Source organism: Falco punctatus, assembly GCF_963210335.1.
Source record: "Falco punctatus genome assembly, chromosome: 9".
Taxonomy (NCBI): Eukaryota; Metazoa; Chordata; class Aves; order Falconiformes; family Falconidae; genus Falco; species Falco punctatus.
The window spans coordinates 11,373,105-11,390,894 of NC_137589.1; the positions used below are offsets into that span (position 1 = coordinate 11,373,105).

A 17,790-nucleotide genomic window follows, 5' to 3' on the forward strand; every position below is an offset into this window, starting at 1 on the left:
CATAATGCATTCCCAGTGTACTGAATGACAAATCAATACTAGCGTAAAATAAAGCCATTTAAACTAGCAATATACCAGGAAGACTCTCGAAGAAGACTCTGAACGTTCCTAATGCTCAAAAACCGTGATCAACCTAGACAGCGCCTTTGTCATTAACCAGTAGAATTACAAAACCTTTCCTACACAGACACGCATTTTGTGTTACACTGTTCAAGACGTTTGTTCACAGAAATGTGACATTTGCATAAATCTTACTAAGTATGTATGTATATATATACAAACATACGGTTTTCAGTTTATATACAAACAGATTTTGAGTATCTAATAGTCCTTCCTGATGTCAAAATCTTACTTCTCTGTTTCACAGTAGTAATTGTGAAGCTCATTTGTTTTAGGTAGAACTGCAAATTAACTGCCTTTATGGAAGTAATTTAAGTATTTATTCAATATTATTTCTGCTGTCTAGATGCATCATGTAGAAAACTATTTGGATCCATAGATGTGTCAGTGACATCTGCTAGTCTAAAGCCAATGCAGTTGCCTTCCTTTTTATTCACTAGGATGATTGTTGTTCTTCAGATGTTCTTAAAATGTGCTTTCATTCAGTAAATTTCATTTATTTTTTTAAGTTTAATTATGAATAGAATTAGGATATATTTCCTGATTTCCTGAAACTGTAATCTGTATTTTTGGTTGCTTTATTGCACCCAGATAAAATATGTCAATCCTCTAATGAAGACAGTAAGTTCAGTTTCCAAGTCCAAGTTTGAAGTGTTGGGCTTTGTCTTAATTCACAAAAATTGTAAAAAGCTTAAGTATGTACGAAGATATTTTTAAATGTACTTTGTTTTTTTAATGAAGCAATTATATTGTTTTTATAAAACACATATTGGTGAGCTTCATGGCAATATGGAGAAGGAAAGAATGCCTGAGAATGCCTGAGAACATGGATCTTTCTTGTTGTTGGTTTTTTTTGTTTGTTTGGTTGTTTGTTTTGTTTGTTTGTTTGTTTTTTCCCCCTAGGGATGAGCTTGAGAAAGTGGCACTGCTGATCTTCCCTGAGTTTTAACCATTAAAAAAATCAGGCTTTTCATAATTTAGCTCATGACTGAATGCACTGCTTTTCCTTCCTGTTTTTTTTGTTTGTTTTTTTTTTTTTTTTTTTTTGTATGGTTCTTGGAGATGCTTTGATAAAGACAGGAGCACCCACAAAATGTGGTGATATAGATAGGGCTGCTTTGCATTTGTTTGTCTTTTTATTGTTAATCTCTGCACCATGCAGCCTCCAGTGCAATTAACTTAAGATATAAGAATTACCGTATTGTTCATTTTGCTACTTCTCCCTTGGCTTGATGAAATTTGCCAGTATCATCCTATTAACTAATTTGTTCATTTTCTTCATTTAGTAAATTCAGTGGCTATGTTTCATAGGTATTTACAGCTATAGTAATAGTGGCACAGGAAAACTGCACTCGAACTTAATGTTCATGTCTTACTTATTCCTTTTGATATGAAATCACAGCATATTACAATTCTCAGTCATTTATTAGTATTATTAGAAAGCTTTTTGGCAGGTTGTCTCAATACAGTCTGTGTGGACAAGGGCCTGATGTTTTAATTTCTCTGTATTTTCTGTACTCTGTTACATGATGGGAAAATGGGTATAATGGGTCGCAAAACCGCCACAGAATAAATGACTGCATGACATCCAAGGCAAAAGCAAATCCGGCCCTAACTGTTCTGCCAGAGTTTATGTTGATTTATTATATCATTTATTCAGTATAATGTCATACTCACAGCCTAAACATTAAGAATTTAATAGGCACTGAATTCAGTCCCCTGTTTTCCTCTAGAAGTGATATATTCATGATAAAGCATGCAGATGGTGGGCTAACCACAGTGGGCTTTTTAATGAACGTGCATTATTGCTCTCTGTTTTATACAACCTTAAATGTGGCCATGTTTTCAGAAGAGGGGCTGATTACATAAAGGATCCAGTCTGCATTTGCAAACATAAATGATTGTTTGCCTAAGCATCCATGTATTCACAATTTGGAAGCATCAAAAAAGATTTACATATCAATACTGTAAGACTGTAAGTGAAACCATATATAATTTGGTTTAGCATATTTTGTTTTTCTTATGTCAGAATTATCTGAGGAGGAACATCTTACTTCTTAAGAAGCATCAGTATGTAAAATGTGTAGTAGAGAAGCAGAACCTGGTGCCAAAATAAATATATTGTATATGTTTTAGCATTTAATTTTTTAAATAGTGCTTATGGAATTACATGCTTTGAAAAGTATTCCACGCTTCAGTCAGTAATGCTTATTTTGGAGCTAGTAAAATATGCATGCTGTTTTAAAGGTTGGCATGGTTTATCCTTCTAGGTAGAAGTTTTGTGTTTGACTTGTCTTTCTTGTTGAGATTAAACACCTGTTGATCTGCAAGTGCAAGTATTTCTTCTGGCACTGGTTTTCAAAGAAAATCTCGATGGTTAAATGTACACATATACTTGAGGGAAGGGAGAAGTGGCAAGCTGATAAACATCTGAGACATGTTTTTTTCAGAAGCGCTCTCTGAGACTGACAGCAGTTTTAACGCTTGCAATTTTTTCATTCTTGTCTTCCACTTGCAGAAAGCGGGAAATGGTAACATTTACACACACAAGTGAGCAGGTGTCTAGATTTTTAAGTTCCAGATGCAGCTTGCATTGAACTTGTGCTCAATTCTGACTCTAATGCCTCCAGCATTCAAAGTGTCCAGCGATCGATGATTTTGAAATTATTTGAATTGCTAATAATTTCTACTTCTACATAAATATTTCTTAAAATTCTTTTTTAAAGGAGCCTTTGATTCGAGATAGAATTTCCCCCAACCTCACAATCTTTTCTCAGTTTCTGTGTGTTCAGACCTGTACCTTCCAACTCTCCTTCAGCAACTACCTATCAGCCAGTAATGGGCCCTTTGAAGCCATGTCTCAAATCGTGTCTCTGTAGGAATGTCATCCCAGCTAAGGCTATCTGGGCGTAGTGCTGTCCCATGCACTATTCTTGTCTTTGGTCCACGTGTTCCCCCTGGAGTGTCATCTGGAAGTGTTGCTTCAGAATGGGTTGTGCAAAGCCAGGAAGGGGCTACAAAGAGACTACCTTTAACTAATCCTTCTACTTTACCTTTGCTTTAGATTTCTGTAAAAAAAAATCTCACACTGGGCTTTATTCAGTTTTGTGCAATTGGTTTGGTAAAAGCTCAGTCTTCTGTATATTTTCATGTCTGCGCTGCCCTCAGAAGTGTTTAGGAGGAACAAGGACTTTTGATGGCTGGATTTATGAGAATGTAAATAGATCCCAGGAGAGCTTTTGCTCTCTCATCCTCTCACGGGTCAGCTTTCTCATCTTTTTTTCCTTGATTTAGATCTAATTTGTATACCAGAAATTTTTTTTTCTCTCATTTTCAAATTCAGCAAAATTTGAGGATTAATGAATGAGAAGTAACAACGTGAGTAACATAAACAAGTGAAGTGGATAAGAAGTGCTTGTGAATGATGCCCACAAGCTAGAATTTCCCTCTCTTTTTCCTCTGTTGCTTTCAAGACCAAGACTGAATGAATGTATTTTGCCTGCCTGGAGAAAGGATGGTGAATACTGACTGCTAACCTTCTAAAAAACTGCCCCGCTTTTCAATTTTCACACAAAACACAGTATCAGTGACTATTGTACCAGAACAGATGTGTTTTTCTTTGCTGGACCAGGATCAGAGCTTAAAATCAGCTTCTTTGGTCTACTGTGTTTTTGTATTACATCACCGTACTATTTCTAGCCCTGCCAGGCTGTTCTAGTGAGGTATTTCTGTGTGCTTTACTGATTAAGCAAAAGTTGATGTTTCAGAAGATACAGTAAAGTCTTAATATCTACTTCACATGTGTCACATCAGGCACCTATCACAAAAGTTTATTAATAGTCTGTATAGTCAGCTGTCTTTTCCACACATAATAGGAATTAAAATTCAATCCCGTTTGTATTGTAAGGGGGTGAACACATCTTACAGGAATAATGTTTGTAACAAAGTTCCGTATTCGGATTAGTGTATTTTCTCAAGGCATGTTTGTTTCTTATTTGGAGTTGGCAGACATCCTCATGAATATGCTTATTTTCCATGCCATTTACAGGAAATGTCAATACACCTATGTATGTAGCAGCATCTAGGATAGGCCTGGAAGTATTTACTGGGTTTTTTTGTTTGTTTTATTTTTTAGTTTTTTTAAAAGACACACCTGCATATTTTCCAGTCATCCTATCAGCAAAGAAGAAACCATCATTATCAATAATATTTGTACTGTTGATGTAATGCATCCTATTTAGGTTCTTGGAAACCTCCCTGTTGTTGGTCTTGCATTGACTTTACTAGAAAATAGAGGCTTCTAACTTCAGTCAGTGAAAACATTACAAAATTAAATATTCTTGCACCTAAATTTCTGTCAATTTACTGATCATACATGATGAACTACACAGAGAATGTAGTTTGAGAAACCACAGAAAACGGAATGGTTATCTTCCATTTTTAAAAATTAGCTTCTTTTCAGAAGCTGTTCAGATGGGAAAACTCACAAAAATTAAATGGTAATAGCAGAGGTTTAATGAAGGGATTTCATGTCAGAAGAGCCCATCTCTAAAGCAACAAGTCAGAAAATATATATATGAGATAAAAGGTTAAAGGTCTTCTGTGCTACCTTTTCTCCTCTGATAGGTGACAATAATGTGCAAAGAGAAGAGGGAGTTTGAAATCTTTGTTTTCTTCCTGGCTAATGGTGTCTATATGGCATTCTATAGGCTGATGTGAAAGAAAGAAAGGAAAGAAACCAGCACTAGGTTTTGAGGAGACATTAACAGAAAAAATTATAGCTCTATTATACCAGCGGTGTATTCAGACAAGTAATGCAAACGCCTATCTCTTATGTGCTGCACTGCCTGTTAGTGAATATGGTATAAATATTTTGACAGTGAGTGTAAAGGGTTTTTAGAGTATTTGATAGTTTGGGTATAGAATGAACTTTAAAGGAGAAAATTAAGGGGTATATTTTCTCCAGAGTGCATAGGGAATTAACTGTGAGCCACACTGGCAACAATGGATGTAGCACATCTGATTTTCTGTAAACCTGAAGAGGAATACCCCTTATAACAGTCACTTGCTGAGGCGATCGGCTCCAGAGCAGGCATGTTCTGTGGAGGTCGCAGCCTACGCAGGCTCCTGAGCTGGGGAACCCCAGGGGAGTGCCCAGACCCACAGGGTAATGGCAGCCACCCCCTGCTCCCACAGCGTCAGCCCCGGGGATCACGGCCGGTGGCAGTTTGGGCGGGAGGGTGCCCCTTCGAGGGAGGGACGTTCCGCTGGCTGCGTGAAGGGGCTGGAACCCACATAACCCACATAACCCACCCCTGGAAGTGTTCAAAGCCAGCTGAGCGACCTGGGCTGGTGGAAGGTGTCCCTGCCCATGGCCAAGGGGCTTGGAACTAGATGATCTTTAAGGTCCCTTCCAACCCAAACCATTCTGTGATTCTAACTGCATTGCTCATTTAGATAGGATTTTCAAAGATTCCCAGGGGAGTCAGGCACCCATTTCTTTCAGTGTGTTAGTAGGTTTTTAATTGCTTTAAGGCATCTCAGCCTTAGGGAATTAAGAAAGCTTCTGAGGTCTGAGTTTTCTTTATTCTGAGACTTACTTTATCCTGACAGAACAGAGATATGAATACATATTATTAAAAAAGAGAAGAAAAAGAGAAAAAAAACCACAACAAAACAGGCCTATATATATTTTACAGATGATACTTTTCCTTGGTGAATTTCTCCTGTTTAAAGGCTCAAGATAGTCCTATGACCACATAAGTCTTCAAGGAGAGCTTCTTTAGGGCATGGTGCATTATCAGTATGCCTCATCCTTGCCTGAAGAGATCTCTTCCTATCAGAAAAACATTATTCCTCTGGGCTTTGATTTTCTATACATGTCTGTAAGTAGCCCAGGCATACTTTCCATACCAAATGAGGCCCACTGGGGAGGTTGCTGGGGTTCACTGGTGTATCTTAAATGTACCAGAATGGTTACAAAGGAGAGGAATGGTGAAGGTAACAGACTCCTGCTCACCTTTCAACAGCAAACAGCACAGGTTTATCTCTATCTTAGGCACGCTACTGTGCGCATTGCTCCTGAGCTTGCGCAGAAGAAAAGGTGGTGAATGTGAAACAAAGAAGTGTTTTTCCAGGGCCTCCCTAGCCAGTGTCACTTCACTCTGCCTATGTAGCTCAGAGAGGAGTCGTGCCCTGCACTGACCACTGAGTACTCAGATAACCTATCCATGACACAGCCAGTGTATTTCAGATGTGCATTTCACTTGTTGATTTCTAAATACATTCCAGCTTTGCCTCCTGTTGCGGTTCTATGCAGAAAAGAAGGTTTTAGTTTATTTACTCATATTTTAGGTTTTGCTTTTTTGTGATGCTATTGTCAGCACAGAGTCCTATAGTCCTTTATATAGTAACATTTATGGATACTATGCAGTTTACTAGAACTTAGATTACCAATGTGCAGCACAGCATGAAATACCTGTCTTCTCAACAGCCCCTTGGCTCTTCCCTTGGGCTCTTGCCACAACACTTGTGGCCAGGTTTGGGGGGAAAAAAGGAAAAAAGAAAAACAGTCATTGTGCTGAGGTTGTTGGTTTATTTTTTGTTGGTTGTTGGGTTTTTGGTTTTGTGGGGTTTTTTAGTTGTGTTTGGGTTTTTTTTTCTTAAAGCCTGGCCATTTATTTTGGTGCCTAAATGGGAAGAGAACTCTTTTGATGACCTAGTCCCACGTGAGCTTGTCCTGCCTTAACAGCAGATGGTGAATAGCTTCAACAGCTTTGTTTCTATTACCAGCTGTCTTTGATTTACTCCCTTGCTTTGCTTTGCAGTCTTTATTGCTTCTATTCTGAAATAGCAGAGGCAGAGCTATTGTTATCTCTCAGCCATAGTTTTTCTCACACGATGCTATTGATCTCTTCTTCCGCTATTTGTTTTGTTGCACTATCCAAAAAGTATTGTGACTAAAAGGAAGGAGAAGAAGGAGAGGATGAAACCTTTTTAATACAGTAGCATGCTGTAAGATCCTACTGCTGCAAATGTTTGTGCATGTATTTAATTTTGCATGCTTCTCCTGCTGTAAATGCTGGAGAAATCACAAGGTATGACCTAGATATGTACATTATCCTTTGGCTATTTCAGTTGCAGATCAGTCCATAAACCATCATTACTGATAACAGTGTTCTTTAAGTTATATGTGACATCAATAGTCTGGAGGATAACAAAGCATTCAGTCTAGACGTCATAGTTTTGTAGATTGTGTCCTTCTGAATGAACAACCAGAAGTATGTTCAGCCAGCTTAAGAGTCCACATATAGACTTGCACCTGTGGGAGAGAATTGAAAAACTCAGCCTGAGGAAACTGTTGCTTTGAGTGATGTAGAGACTGCTTTTCTTTGAGAGCATAAACCACAGCTGCTCTAGTTCTTGCACTGCAGGGAAGCAATCACTTCATCTTCCCTGCTTTTATGCTTTTGATCTTTCTGAGCGGTTGAAGGAGCCGGATTTTTCAACTTCTAGATCAGAGCTGGTTGCTACTGTCACGCATTTGAACATTTGTTTCAAGCCTTTACTGTCCCACCTTATTATGAGATCTAAAAAAGTTCAGATCTATTCTAAACCTTAGTTCCCCAACTTCAGTTTTCATCTTAGCTTGTGTTTGTTCCTCCTGTATATCTTCCTTTGCTGTGGTCTCTGAAATCTATGACCCCCTCCATTAGGTTCGTAGACTAGCGTTCTTACAAGCTGTTCCTGCGCCTCCTGACAGTGGTTTATGTTAATGCTGGGATGCTAACACAGGCTGTCAGCTCTTCCAAAACCAACTGGCTGCAGTTGGCTTAATCCCTTCTGAATTTCTGTTTACTTTTCTGATTATTTCTTTCAAAACTGATTGCCTTTATTCATATTTTGGTCCAGAGTAGGTAGGGTCTTTACTTCCAACTACTGGTGTTTTATTATTCTAAAGAAGTAGACAGAAAAAACTATGAATTATGTATTTTCCTCTCCTCAAACTGGAACTTTCCTGTTTTGATTAAAAATACCCAGGACCCTAAAAGCTGTTCTAAACAAATTTATTTTCTGGCTTTTATAGCAGTTTGTTTTGAAATTGGTTTCAGCTTTTTTCAAGGTGAGGTGTAATCCAACTTTTGACTCTCAAATTAAGTCTCATAGAGAGGAAATTTATTTGAAATTTTTTTGAAAATTTGCTTGTTTATTCCTCTTTGGGAAACGTTTTATTCCAAAGTAGCACAGTTATAGTAGTATGTCTGTCTAGCTCAGATTTTCAGTTCCTTAAAATACGGAAGGGATTGGCTGGTGCTTAGCAGACTGATCCTTCTAACCCTTGTGCCAATTTATCACTATCTTTCAAATTACTGTTTAGATCTGCCTGTATAATCAGACAAATATACTCCTTTACATTAGTCGGGAGTTATCTGCTAATTCCTCATAATTCCTTGTGTTTACTCATTTATTTATTTATTGTTTACACTTGCTCTAGTGTAATGTGTCTGTATGACCTTTAGCATGTGAATTTTTCATGTAATGATTGCCAAGGATATTTGTATTCATATGGGCTTTGATCTAATCCCACTGAAAACAAAAGAGATACTGGTATTAGCTTCTCTTGCTCCTAATTTTGATTGGTGACCTAAATCACACACCTTGCTGGTTAGATGTCTTAAGTTGTATAAACAGGATAAGTCTCTTTACTCTCATGACTACCTGTGAATATTCATAATTGTTCAACAAATCAATTTTGCATGAAATAGAAAGCTTTTCATAATGGTCATGAAAGCACTTTTGGCATGAATGCTCTCATTAATATTTATTCATGCCACTATTTGTGATGCTTTGCTCTGTGAGTAAAACCTCATGCACTAGAGTGTTTGAGATCAAGGTAATGAAAAAATATGAAAAGAGAAAACATCAGCTAAGCAAATATTTCTATTGCAGAAGGGTAAATGAAAACTTCAATGTGTTCGTCCTGTATTTTCCCCTCTAATTTTACTCGACTTCTTGGCATATATAAATGCACATATGCATTTTAAAAATATATGGATCATGAAAGGCCAAATTATCTTTATGTATTGACATTGTTATTACACGCAGTACATTTGACCACTGGTAGATTACAACAATGGACATGGTGTAACTTTGTGCTCTGTATAATCGAAAGAGTAATTTTAGACTTCTAGTATATAGTCTTGCCTTGTTGCCAATGTTTATCAGCTTTTCTGGTTTGGATTCATGCTTGTTATGGCATTTTCTTAGCAAATATTTATGTATTTTATCTCCTGAGTTTCACTCAAGGAAGTATGTAGGATAATGCTGAGAGAGGAGTGGGAAGCTGAAGTGTCATTGCATAATATTTCCAAATAGCATTTTCTGGTATTGAGGCTGCTGTAAACTTGGAAGGCAGCATCAAGATTTTTTAGCTGTGCCCACTAAACTCAAAACGGACACTCCATGCACTTAATATACTTTAAATGTTAGGATGTTCTTTCCCCTTTTTGGAAGATTAGTGGCAGTAAAAAGAACATAATTCAAAAATATTAAGACTTGCCTATCTACAAATTGTCATTACAGGAACTGTTTTTAGAAATGAAGCTGTTAATTAGGAACAAGTCAGTTGATGATGAATGTCCTATGATTTGAAATAACTGTCTTGCAAAATGTTATTTTCTTGCTAAGGATCAAAAATGTTACTAGGTATAAGCACTGCAAAACCAATATGTTTAAAGTGTACAGGTAGATGCTTGTAACATAGATAGGTGCATGCAGTGAATTTGGGGGGCAAGGGGCTAAAATTCAAGCCAGCTGATAGAGTTTCCATGCTTTCAAGAGGAGCTGCATACACTTTTGATCCTGTCCCAGTCAAAACCTTACAGTTCTCTTACAGTTTACTATAGACAGCAGCAGTTTGTATACTCTATTATTTGGCATGACAGGTAGAAGATGTGGGTGAGGTTCAGTGGGGTAGCTAACTGCTGTCCAATATGCTAGTCTGTATTTGGCCACGTGACAATCTGAAACTATGATACTGATGGTAATTAATTGTGAGGTATATATTTTAAAACAAATTTGCAAAGTTGTGCTTATGTGAAAGGATTATTGCTTTTGACACAGTGTCACTTTACACCGAGTGAAGATGTTAAGATGTTGCCTTTTTTTTTTTTTCCTAAGAGATTAGCAAGAATTAGAGGGGAACATCAGCTTTCAAAGCACCAGTGGTTTCTTTTCCAGTTAATATTTCAAATTAATATCCTAACTAGCACAAATAAGAGCACTGATGGATCTAAACTTCTTACCAGAGTCTTGGGAAACCAAGGTTTCTTGACCTCAATTCAGACAATATTAAATGTTCATGTAGGGGTTTCACAGATGTTGTCTATTTCTCTACAACTTTTCTCAGGAGTGAACAGTGCCACTGTTTTTCTAGTGATCTTGAGAACAGTATAACATTTTTTAAAGGGTGGAGGGAGACTTTCAGTGCTGCAATCACCACCCACTGAAGAATTGAACCAGAGAAAAATAAAATAACTGGGAGGCAGAGAGGGGGAGGAGGTGGCGGGGAAAGATGGTTTCTCATGAGCTGTTAACAGAATCAGGAGAGAAAAAAGGAAGAGAGCAGCTGGCTGATAAATTATTACACCATCTTTAGCAGAAAAGAGAATAAAAACAGAAAAGAACTTGGCTGTAAGCGATGTAGCATTTCTCACCTACTCAATGATATAAAGCACCCAGAACAAAAATAAGGTCTGGCAAAGAAGATAACATCATGTGGAAGCCTGCAGTGCTTTACCTGTACTGGTGAGAGTTAAGAGTAGATGAACAGATTGTTCAGCATTAAACTAATCAATGCTAAATAAATTTCATATTATATGCCTGATAGTGATGGTCATTCAAACCCTTTAAATATCCTAAGAATAATTTTCACCGTATAATACAAAACCTCTTTTTCTACAACTCTCTTTTTTTACCAACCCTCTGTTTTTATAGGTGCTAAATTGTCTAGGCCACCTCATTCCCTGGCAGGGCTGCATAAACAGTTCTAACGCTGCTTAGAGAAGGGGTAGTTGTAACAGCACCCAGTTCCTATCCCAGACGTTACCAGCATGATTGTAATCTAGCATTACAGTATGAACGTTGATTATTGGAATTGATGTAGGATTTGCTGGTGATGGATTCCTGTATCGTTGAATGCTCTGAGGTTCTTAGTGTGGCTCATCTACATGTATTTCTAGCAGAGATTTGTCAAGGAAGTAGGCATCATAATCACTAATAAAACCTTTCATTGTATTTTTAAATAAGGTCAATTTGAGAGAAGACTGGATTAACAAAGCATGTAATTTCAGAATAATTCTTGTGTAATTCTTGGCACGTGGTACCTGGTATTGGAATCTAGTGATACAGCTTCACGTAACATGCTGTGTCATATGGATTCATATTAGTACTATCTTTTCATTTGAACAGAGTTCAAGACTTTATAACAATTCATTTTGGAATAGTTTTAATAAAAAAATAGATCTGCAAAGTGCAGTAAATGACACTGTTGGCTGAGCAGTTGCATGCTCTTTCTAAACAAAAGCGTATGTTTGCATGTTTATTGCCTGTTTTGCATGGCTGGTGCAAAGATGATGTAATATCCTCCAGCATCATTCAGCAGAGTATGTATGTGTATGTTTCTTCTTGGTACTGAGGATGTTTCAGTAGTGACTTCTTGAGCCCCGCTGAGATTGAGCCCTTGCTGTGTTCATCACTGCACCAAGTAAAACCGTAAAAGAAATTCATTGTCTCAAAGTAGACAAAAGCTGAAAGAAGATGCTTTTTTACTTTTCCTAACATCAGACAGTGCTTGCTTTTAGGACCCAGATCTCCCCAGTCCCTTCCTATGTCTCCCAGAGGCATAATTTTCCTTGTGGGCTTAATTAGAGCATCCTAAAAGTTGGTCTTTCAGGTAGGCCCTGGGCATGGTTAGCATTACAGTAAACCAATGTGGCTTTTCAGTACCCAGACTCCATGGATCTCTCACTAGGACAGGTGTAGGAATCTATCCTATCCTACAAGTTCCATTAAAATACTACATGCATTGTTTTGAGAAAGTTTAGCTTCACAGAGAGTAACTTTGGAACATGTACATATATTATTTATTGAAATTGGTGTCATGTTCATGTTCAGGATGGCCTAATTCAACATCTGTTCCTGATTAAAGTGAGCATCTGGTATTTCACAAATAATTGTGAGGCATGAGCTCACTGTCCTCTAGGCCTACCAGACAAATTAGAACCCAGCTCTCTAGGATGGTACAACCAGTTCACTGCTTGGTGAAATTCTGATCACACCTTTTACATGGGGTGTGATCAGAGTGGGGGTTATCTGTTATACCCTGTTTGCAAGCAAGTACCAGCAACTTCAGTGTTGTGTCCCAGGATCAGGAAGAAAGAAAGGAAGATTTTTCCAACACAGCAGAATAAAATGAGAAAGTTCTTGAAAGCTCTACCCCTGTTAAACTTTTTTCCCTTGCATACTCTGATAATCTGAATTTGTGATCCTTCTGTTGCGCTGACAAATAAGTTTGTTGTACAGCAAAGGAAGGAATTAATCTATAAAAGAACTGTTTGGTGACCAGGATATGGGGAGACAGTTTGTTCCCTGAGAGGTAAATTGGCTCATAGAGAAAATGACCACCGGGTGGTGACAGTTACGCACTGCAAGAAGCCCCAGCTAATTTTCTTTTCTCTTGTCCTGGAGCAGGGTGCATAACTTATTATTGTTTGTTATGAATTGTAAAGATGAGCTCACATCTAGTCAACAAATACAGTATTCAATCTTTTCTTTGTGTTGGTACTCTGTTTAGCTCATGGCTACAGTTTGTAGCTAGAGGACACTGATTCTACTGATACGTACTCCGATATTAAGCCTGAAATGCCCCAGAAGGAAAGGACTGTGATCTTTGTTTCTTGTTTTGCTCTGTGACAGTGTTCCCTAGAAATACAAGCCCATCTATGGATGAGTGTGTATGGATGGATGTACAAAATGAGAAAAATGCTTTTTCTCCTGGCACTTGCTTTATATTCCTTCTGTAAGACCTATAAAGCAGTTGTAAGGCAACAGTCAGAAGTACTGCAATAAAATTGCAAGTATCTGTGCAATCACTTGTACAGAGGTCACTGGTCTGATAGGCCAGTTGTGTTTGTGCACTTCCCTTGAAAAAGCAGTAAGGATGGGAAAAAGCAGTTCTTAGTCAGATAATTAAAAAGCATATCCCACCAGACTCCACCAAAACTCTTACAGCTGTCCTTCGGAAAAGAGTAGCATAAATGGTGTCTCCATAGCTCTAACTCCTCCTACAGACATTTCAATCTGGGGAAGTTATGCCACTTTCATTACACTTCTGCTCTGCGTTTGTTGTATTTTATTTACTCTGACAGACCTGTTTTCTGCATAACTATAGGGTTTTTTCTTGCCAGGTATTATCAGCCGCCAGGAGGCAGAAGAGTTGTTGATGAATAAATCTGAAGGAACATTCCTAGTGCGGGTCAGCGAGAAGATCTGGGGCTATGCATTGTCTTATCGCCAGCAAAGTGGGTTCAAACACTTCCTGGTTGATGCTTCGGGGGATTTTTACAGCTTCTTGGGGGTAGATCCAAACCGACATGCAACACTGACAGATCTTATTGATTTTCACAAGGTAACACTTGCTAGGTAGAGGTCAATAGCTGAGTGGAATGGATTAATAATTTAGAAAGGAATCATGTAATTTGAAACCACACTGAAAAGTAGTAGTAACCATAGTGGGGAAAAGAATATACATACATGTTCTACACTAAGCCAAGCTGTAACATTTGTAGTTTGTGTCTTTTGTTGCAGTGAATCAGAAGGCTTTTCCCCTTCTTTTGAATGCTTCAGCATGTATTTGTGTCCCCTTCTAAGCAGATTCTTACACAATGTGTGCTCTCCTGGGCTGAAAATGGACCTTATTATAAGGACTGACAGAGCTAACACTTTTTGGCCCGCTTTGCTGTGCAAAATTGGACTGGAAATACCGTAGAATGGTCTCTCAATGAAATTTCAGCATTTTTGATCTTTAACGTGGGAGCTGTAACATGCAAAAGCAAAGGAGTGGGGCCCTGCAGTAAAGAAGAGAACATGGAAGGGTTCTCTTGGAGATGTGCTAAGGTCATTCCTTTATCCGAAAAACTCTTACAGGAGTAATTTACTACTGTTCTTTGACTTTAGATGAGTTTGAATTACTCTGCTTCTAACTTGTGTTTCTTTTTGTCAGACTGACTAAACAGTAGCACTGTTTCTGATAGCATAGCTTGTTTTCATCATCTTGCATGTCTCCACATCTTCATCAGTTTTAATTCTGCTTTTTTCTTAGCCACCCTTACAACTTCTATTCATCCTCTCTTTTCTAGTTCCCTTGCCTTTTTTATGCTTTTCTCACTGTTGTTTCATATGAATTCTGTTAACATTTTGCTCCTCCTTCACAGCTTTTCATTTTTTCAGTATTCAGTCTCACAGACACTAAGCAGAGGTTATTTTTCTTCTAATTTCCCTTCTTTTTAAGAATACTTCTTTTTTTGCAGCTACTTCACAACATTTCTTCGGTGTTGCCTTAGCATCCCGTCACAGATCACTATGACATTATATTTCCAAAGATTATATTTCCACATGGGAGGTGACACATTTGACCAAAAAATACATCCTCCCCTGATTTGATGAAATTCTTTCTCAATGGCCACGTTGGAAGCCAAACTCCCCAAGGCCCTTCTTCCTCTATCCCAGTTTTTATTGCTGTGTGTGACACACAGTATGGAATATCCTTTTGGCCAGTTTGGGTCAACCAACTGGTCTGTGTCCCCTCTCAGCTTCTCCCTTAGTGCCAGCCTACTCATTGCCAGAAGGGCCTGAGTAGGAAAATGAGAAAGCTTTGTGTGCTGTGCAAGCACTGATCAACAACAGCCAAAACACTAGTGTGTTATCAACACTGTTTTATAAAGCCACAAATTCAAAACACACTACTATACAGACTGCTGAGAAGAAAGTCAACTCCATCCCAGCCAGACCCTGTACAACTGGAAAGAGTCTATAAACCAGGGCCCTGTCAGAGAAAGAAAAGCACACGTACAACACCTCAAATGCAGATTATCAGCCATTGGATATAGGAGCTCTGGCTAAAGTAGTGTCTGCTGTGCTGCTGGAGAGGAGTGATGGTGACAACTGATTCCAACCATCTCTGCTCCAGCTGTGTTCCTGTGTTATCATCACAGCTCATCCTCGGCAATCATTGTACTAGAAACACAGCTATTTACAGACAGCAGCAGGGCACTTGTCAGAAGCAGAATGGCTTTTGGTTCCTGACATTTAAAAAAAAAAAAAAGTTTTCTTAGCTGTCCCCTGATAATAGTTAACAGCTCCCACTGTAGTAAGCCCATCAGAGAAACTAGTTCAACTTTAACATCACCACACAATTCTCTTGTAACCGTCTAGCTTAATAGCTATATTAAAACTGGTCTCTGGCAATCCCTTCAGGAGGCATCTTATCCTGTCTCTCACATGGTTTTCTCTGAAGCTTTTCTGCCTGACCTTTCTGGTGAAGTACATTGTCAAGTGTCCCAAACCTTCTGGTAACCAACTCTGCAGTCTTCAAGTAAATGGTTGCGCTGCAGGCATACTTTCTCTTGCGGCTATTGCTATATTGTTTGGAAAAGTTACCACTTCCTCAGGACTATTTTTGGCAAGAAAAAACTTCCCCACCCCAAAAGTTGCATGGACTTCTCCTTGAGGGTCCTTTTCACTTTCAATCAAAACGAGCAGGGCTCATCTAAAACTGCTTCGTTTTGCTTTAAAATATATTAAGAAGAGGTCACTTAAGCAACTCAGTTGACAGAAGGGGGTGCTAACCATTAGCTGGAAGAACAAACTTCCTACAGAAGAGGGTATGAGTGTGCATTTTCTCTTATTATTAATTGCACTTAAATACTGTGTGCAAAGCAGCAATAACCTAATGCAAGATCATTGCTAAATCTTTGTGTTTACTTCCACATGACCTTCTCAAAAACATGTGATGTGGTTTGTACTTCACCAAGCATTTACTCATAATTGTTTACCAATTACAGTGGAGTGATGGTCTTTATTGCTATCAGTTGCTTTTCTTAGAAGACAGGGAAAGTCTTATACCTTTGACATTTTAATCGGTTTTATCTTTCTAGGAAGAAATTATCACATCCTCAGGTGGGGAGCTACTACTGGAGCCATGTGGACAGCAGAGGAATCCACCAGACTACAGCCCTTTATTTGAATAACGGATCCAGGACTAACAGGAATGCATTCTGGATATCTGTAGTAATAGATAGCTACAAAATTAAACATTGAAAAATAGTTAACAAACTTTCAAAGCCACTGGTCTTGTGGCCAAAAATTATCCTCATTAGAAGGCCCAAAATTTTTCTGGTTTGCATCTGAATTATCATCATTATTTGTATTGCTAACATTTTAAAGGTGAGAAAATACTGGCACATTACAAATGAGGACTATTCCCAGAATTTTTTCAAGGGGTTGTGGCCAATTGCGCTGGATGCTAAGTTCCTATCTTAATTTTCTTAATGTCTGAGATTGAAAATGCAAAATGCAGCAACAAGTATGGGCGGTAACTACTCACAGTATTGTATGAAGTTCTGGTATTGGAGAACAGATTCTTTTTTCCAAAGAAAGGTTTGCCGGTTGGTGCACTTTTGATAACAAAAGAGACAGTCTTAGAACATCCTTTTGCAGTTTGTGATTGCTTAAGTGGTTAGGTGTAGCTGGAAACTTGCCATCTGTTTTTGAGTTCAGGCCTACAAAGTTCCCCACAGTAGAGACAGAATAAGGTCATTCACATTTTATTTACAATTTCATGCAGTCCAACAGCCTTGGAAAGAATTTTACTCCTGGACAGAAAGTGGTCAGTTTATTCTGAACTAGTTATTCTGATGAAAGCAGTTTGATTTGCAGTAACAACAGCTCCTCTCACTGGCCTTGTCATGTTTTCTGCCTTCTGCTGTGCAAGATACGTGCTGGAGATTCCTAGCTTTACTTTGCTATAGGGCCAGGTATTTTTCCTTAGCTAAGCTATGAGTGAAGGTGAGGGTGGTATATTTATCCATAGAAAAGATACAACTAATTATATTATCATTACGCTATTTCAAGTTTGTTTTTGTTTTTTTTTAAAAAGCCACACAATGTGTTCTTGATCCATTTGTTATACATACTAAACCCCATGGAAACAGAGTTTTAGTCTAGATCTGTGGAGCAGTTGCTTAGTGTTTGGACTATAAACAAAATAATCTCATCGCAGTAGTTGACTTGCCCTCCTGAAATTTGTGTCTTAGCAATCCTTTCACTCTGGGCTGACACACGGTATAGATACAGTCCTGTATTGTTTTACTGGTGAGCTGGATACTATTGAGGCAGCCAGTTCAGGAAATGTAGTGAAACTGTTACTATTACCTTCCCGTGCTCCTTGCTCTGTTCCCATGAATGGCCAGATAGATAACTGCTGGGTATAGAATTGTTCTTTTCAGTTCCCAACATCTGTTTTGCAGGGCAACGTTTCAAGTAACAGGGTTGTGACGGTTTTGTATGCAACTGATTTGTTTGAGTGAGGTGGGACGCGAGGGAAATAGTTGT

The 17,790-nt window shown here is 38.3% G+C and overlaps 1 protein-coding gene across 2 annotated transcripts in view; it reads left to right on the forward strand.

Annotated features, from left to right (window-relative positions):
- The window catches only part of SH2D4B (SH2 domain containing 4B), a 111,785-nt gene extending 94,462 nt beyond the window's left edge, over positions 1–17,323 (forward strand). For both annotated transcript variants that reach the window (XM_080400918.1, XM_080400917.1), the window contains 2 exons: positions 13,587–13,807; positions 16,335–17,323. In XM_080400918.1, the coding sequence (XP_080257044.1) occupies positions 13,587–13,807; positions 16,335–16,427 (314 nt within the window). In that variant the 3' untranslated portion in view covers positions 16,428–17,323. The remainder of the gene's footprint in view (positions 1–13,586; positions 13,808–16,334) is intronic.
- The last annotated feature ends 467 nt before the right edge of the window (positions 17,324–17,790 follow it).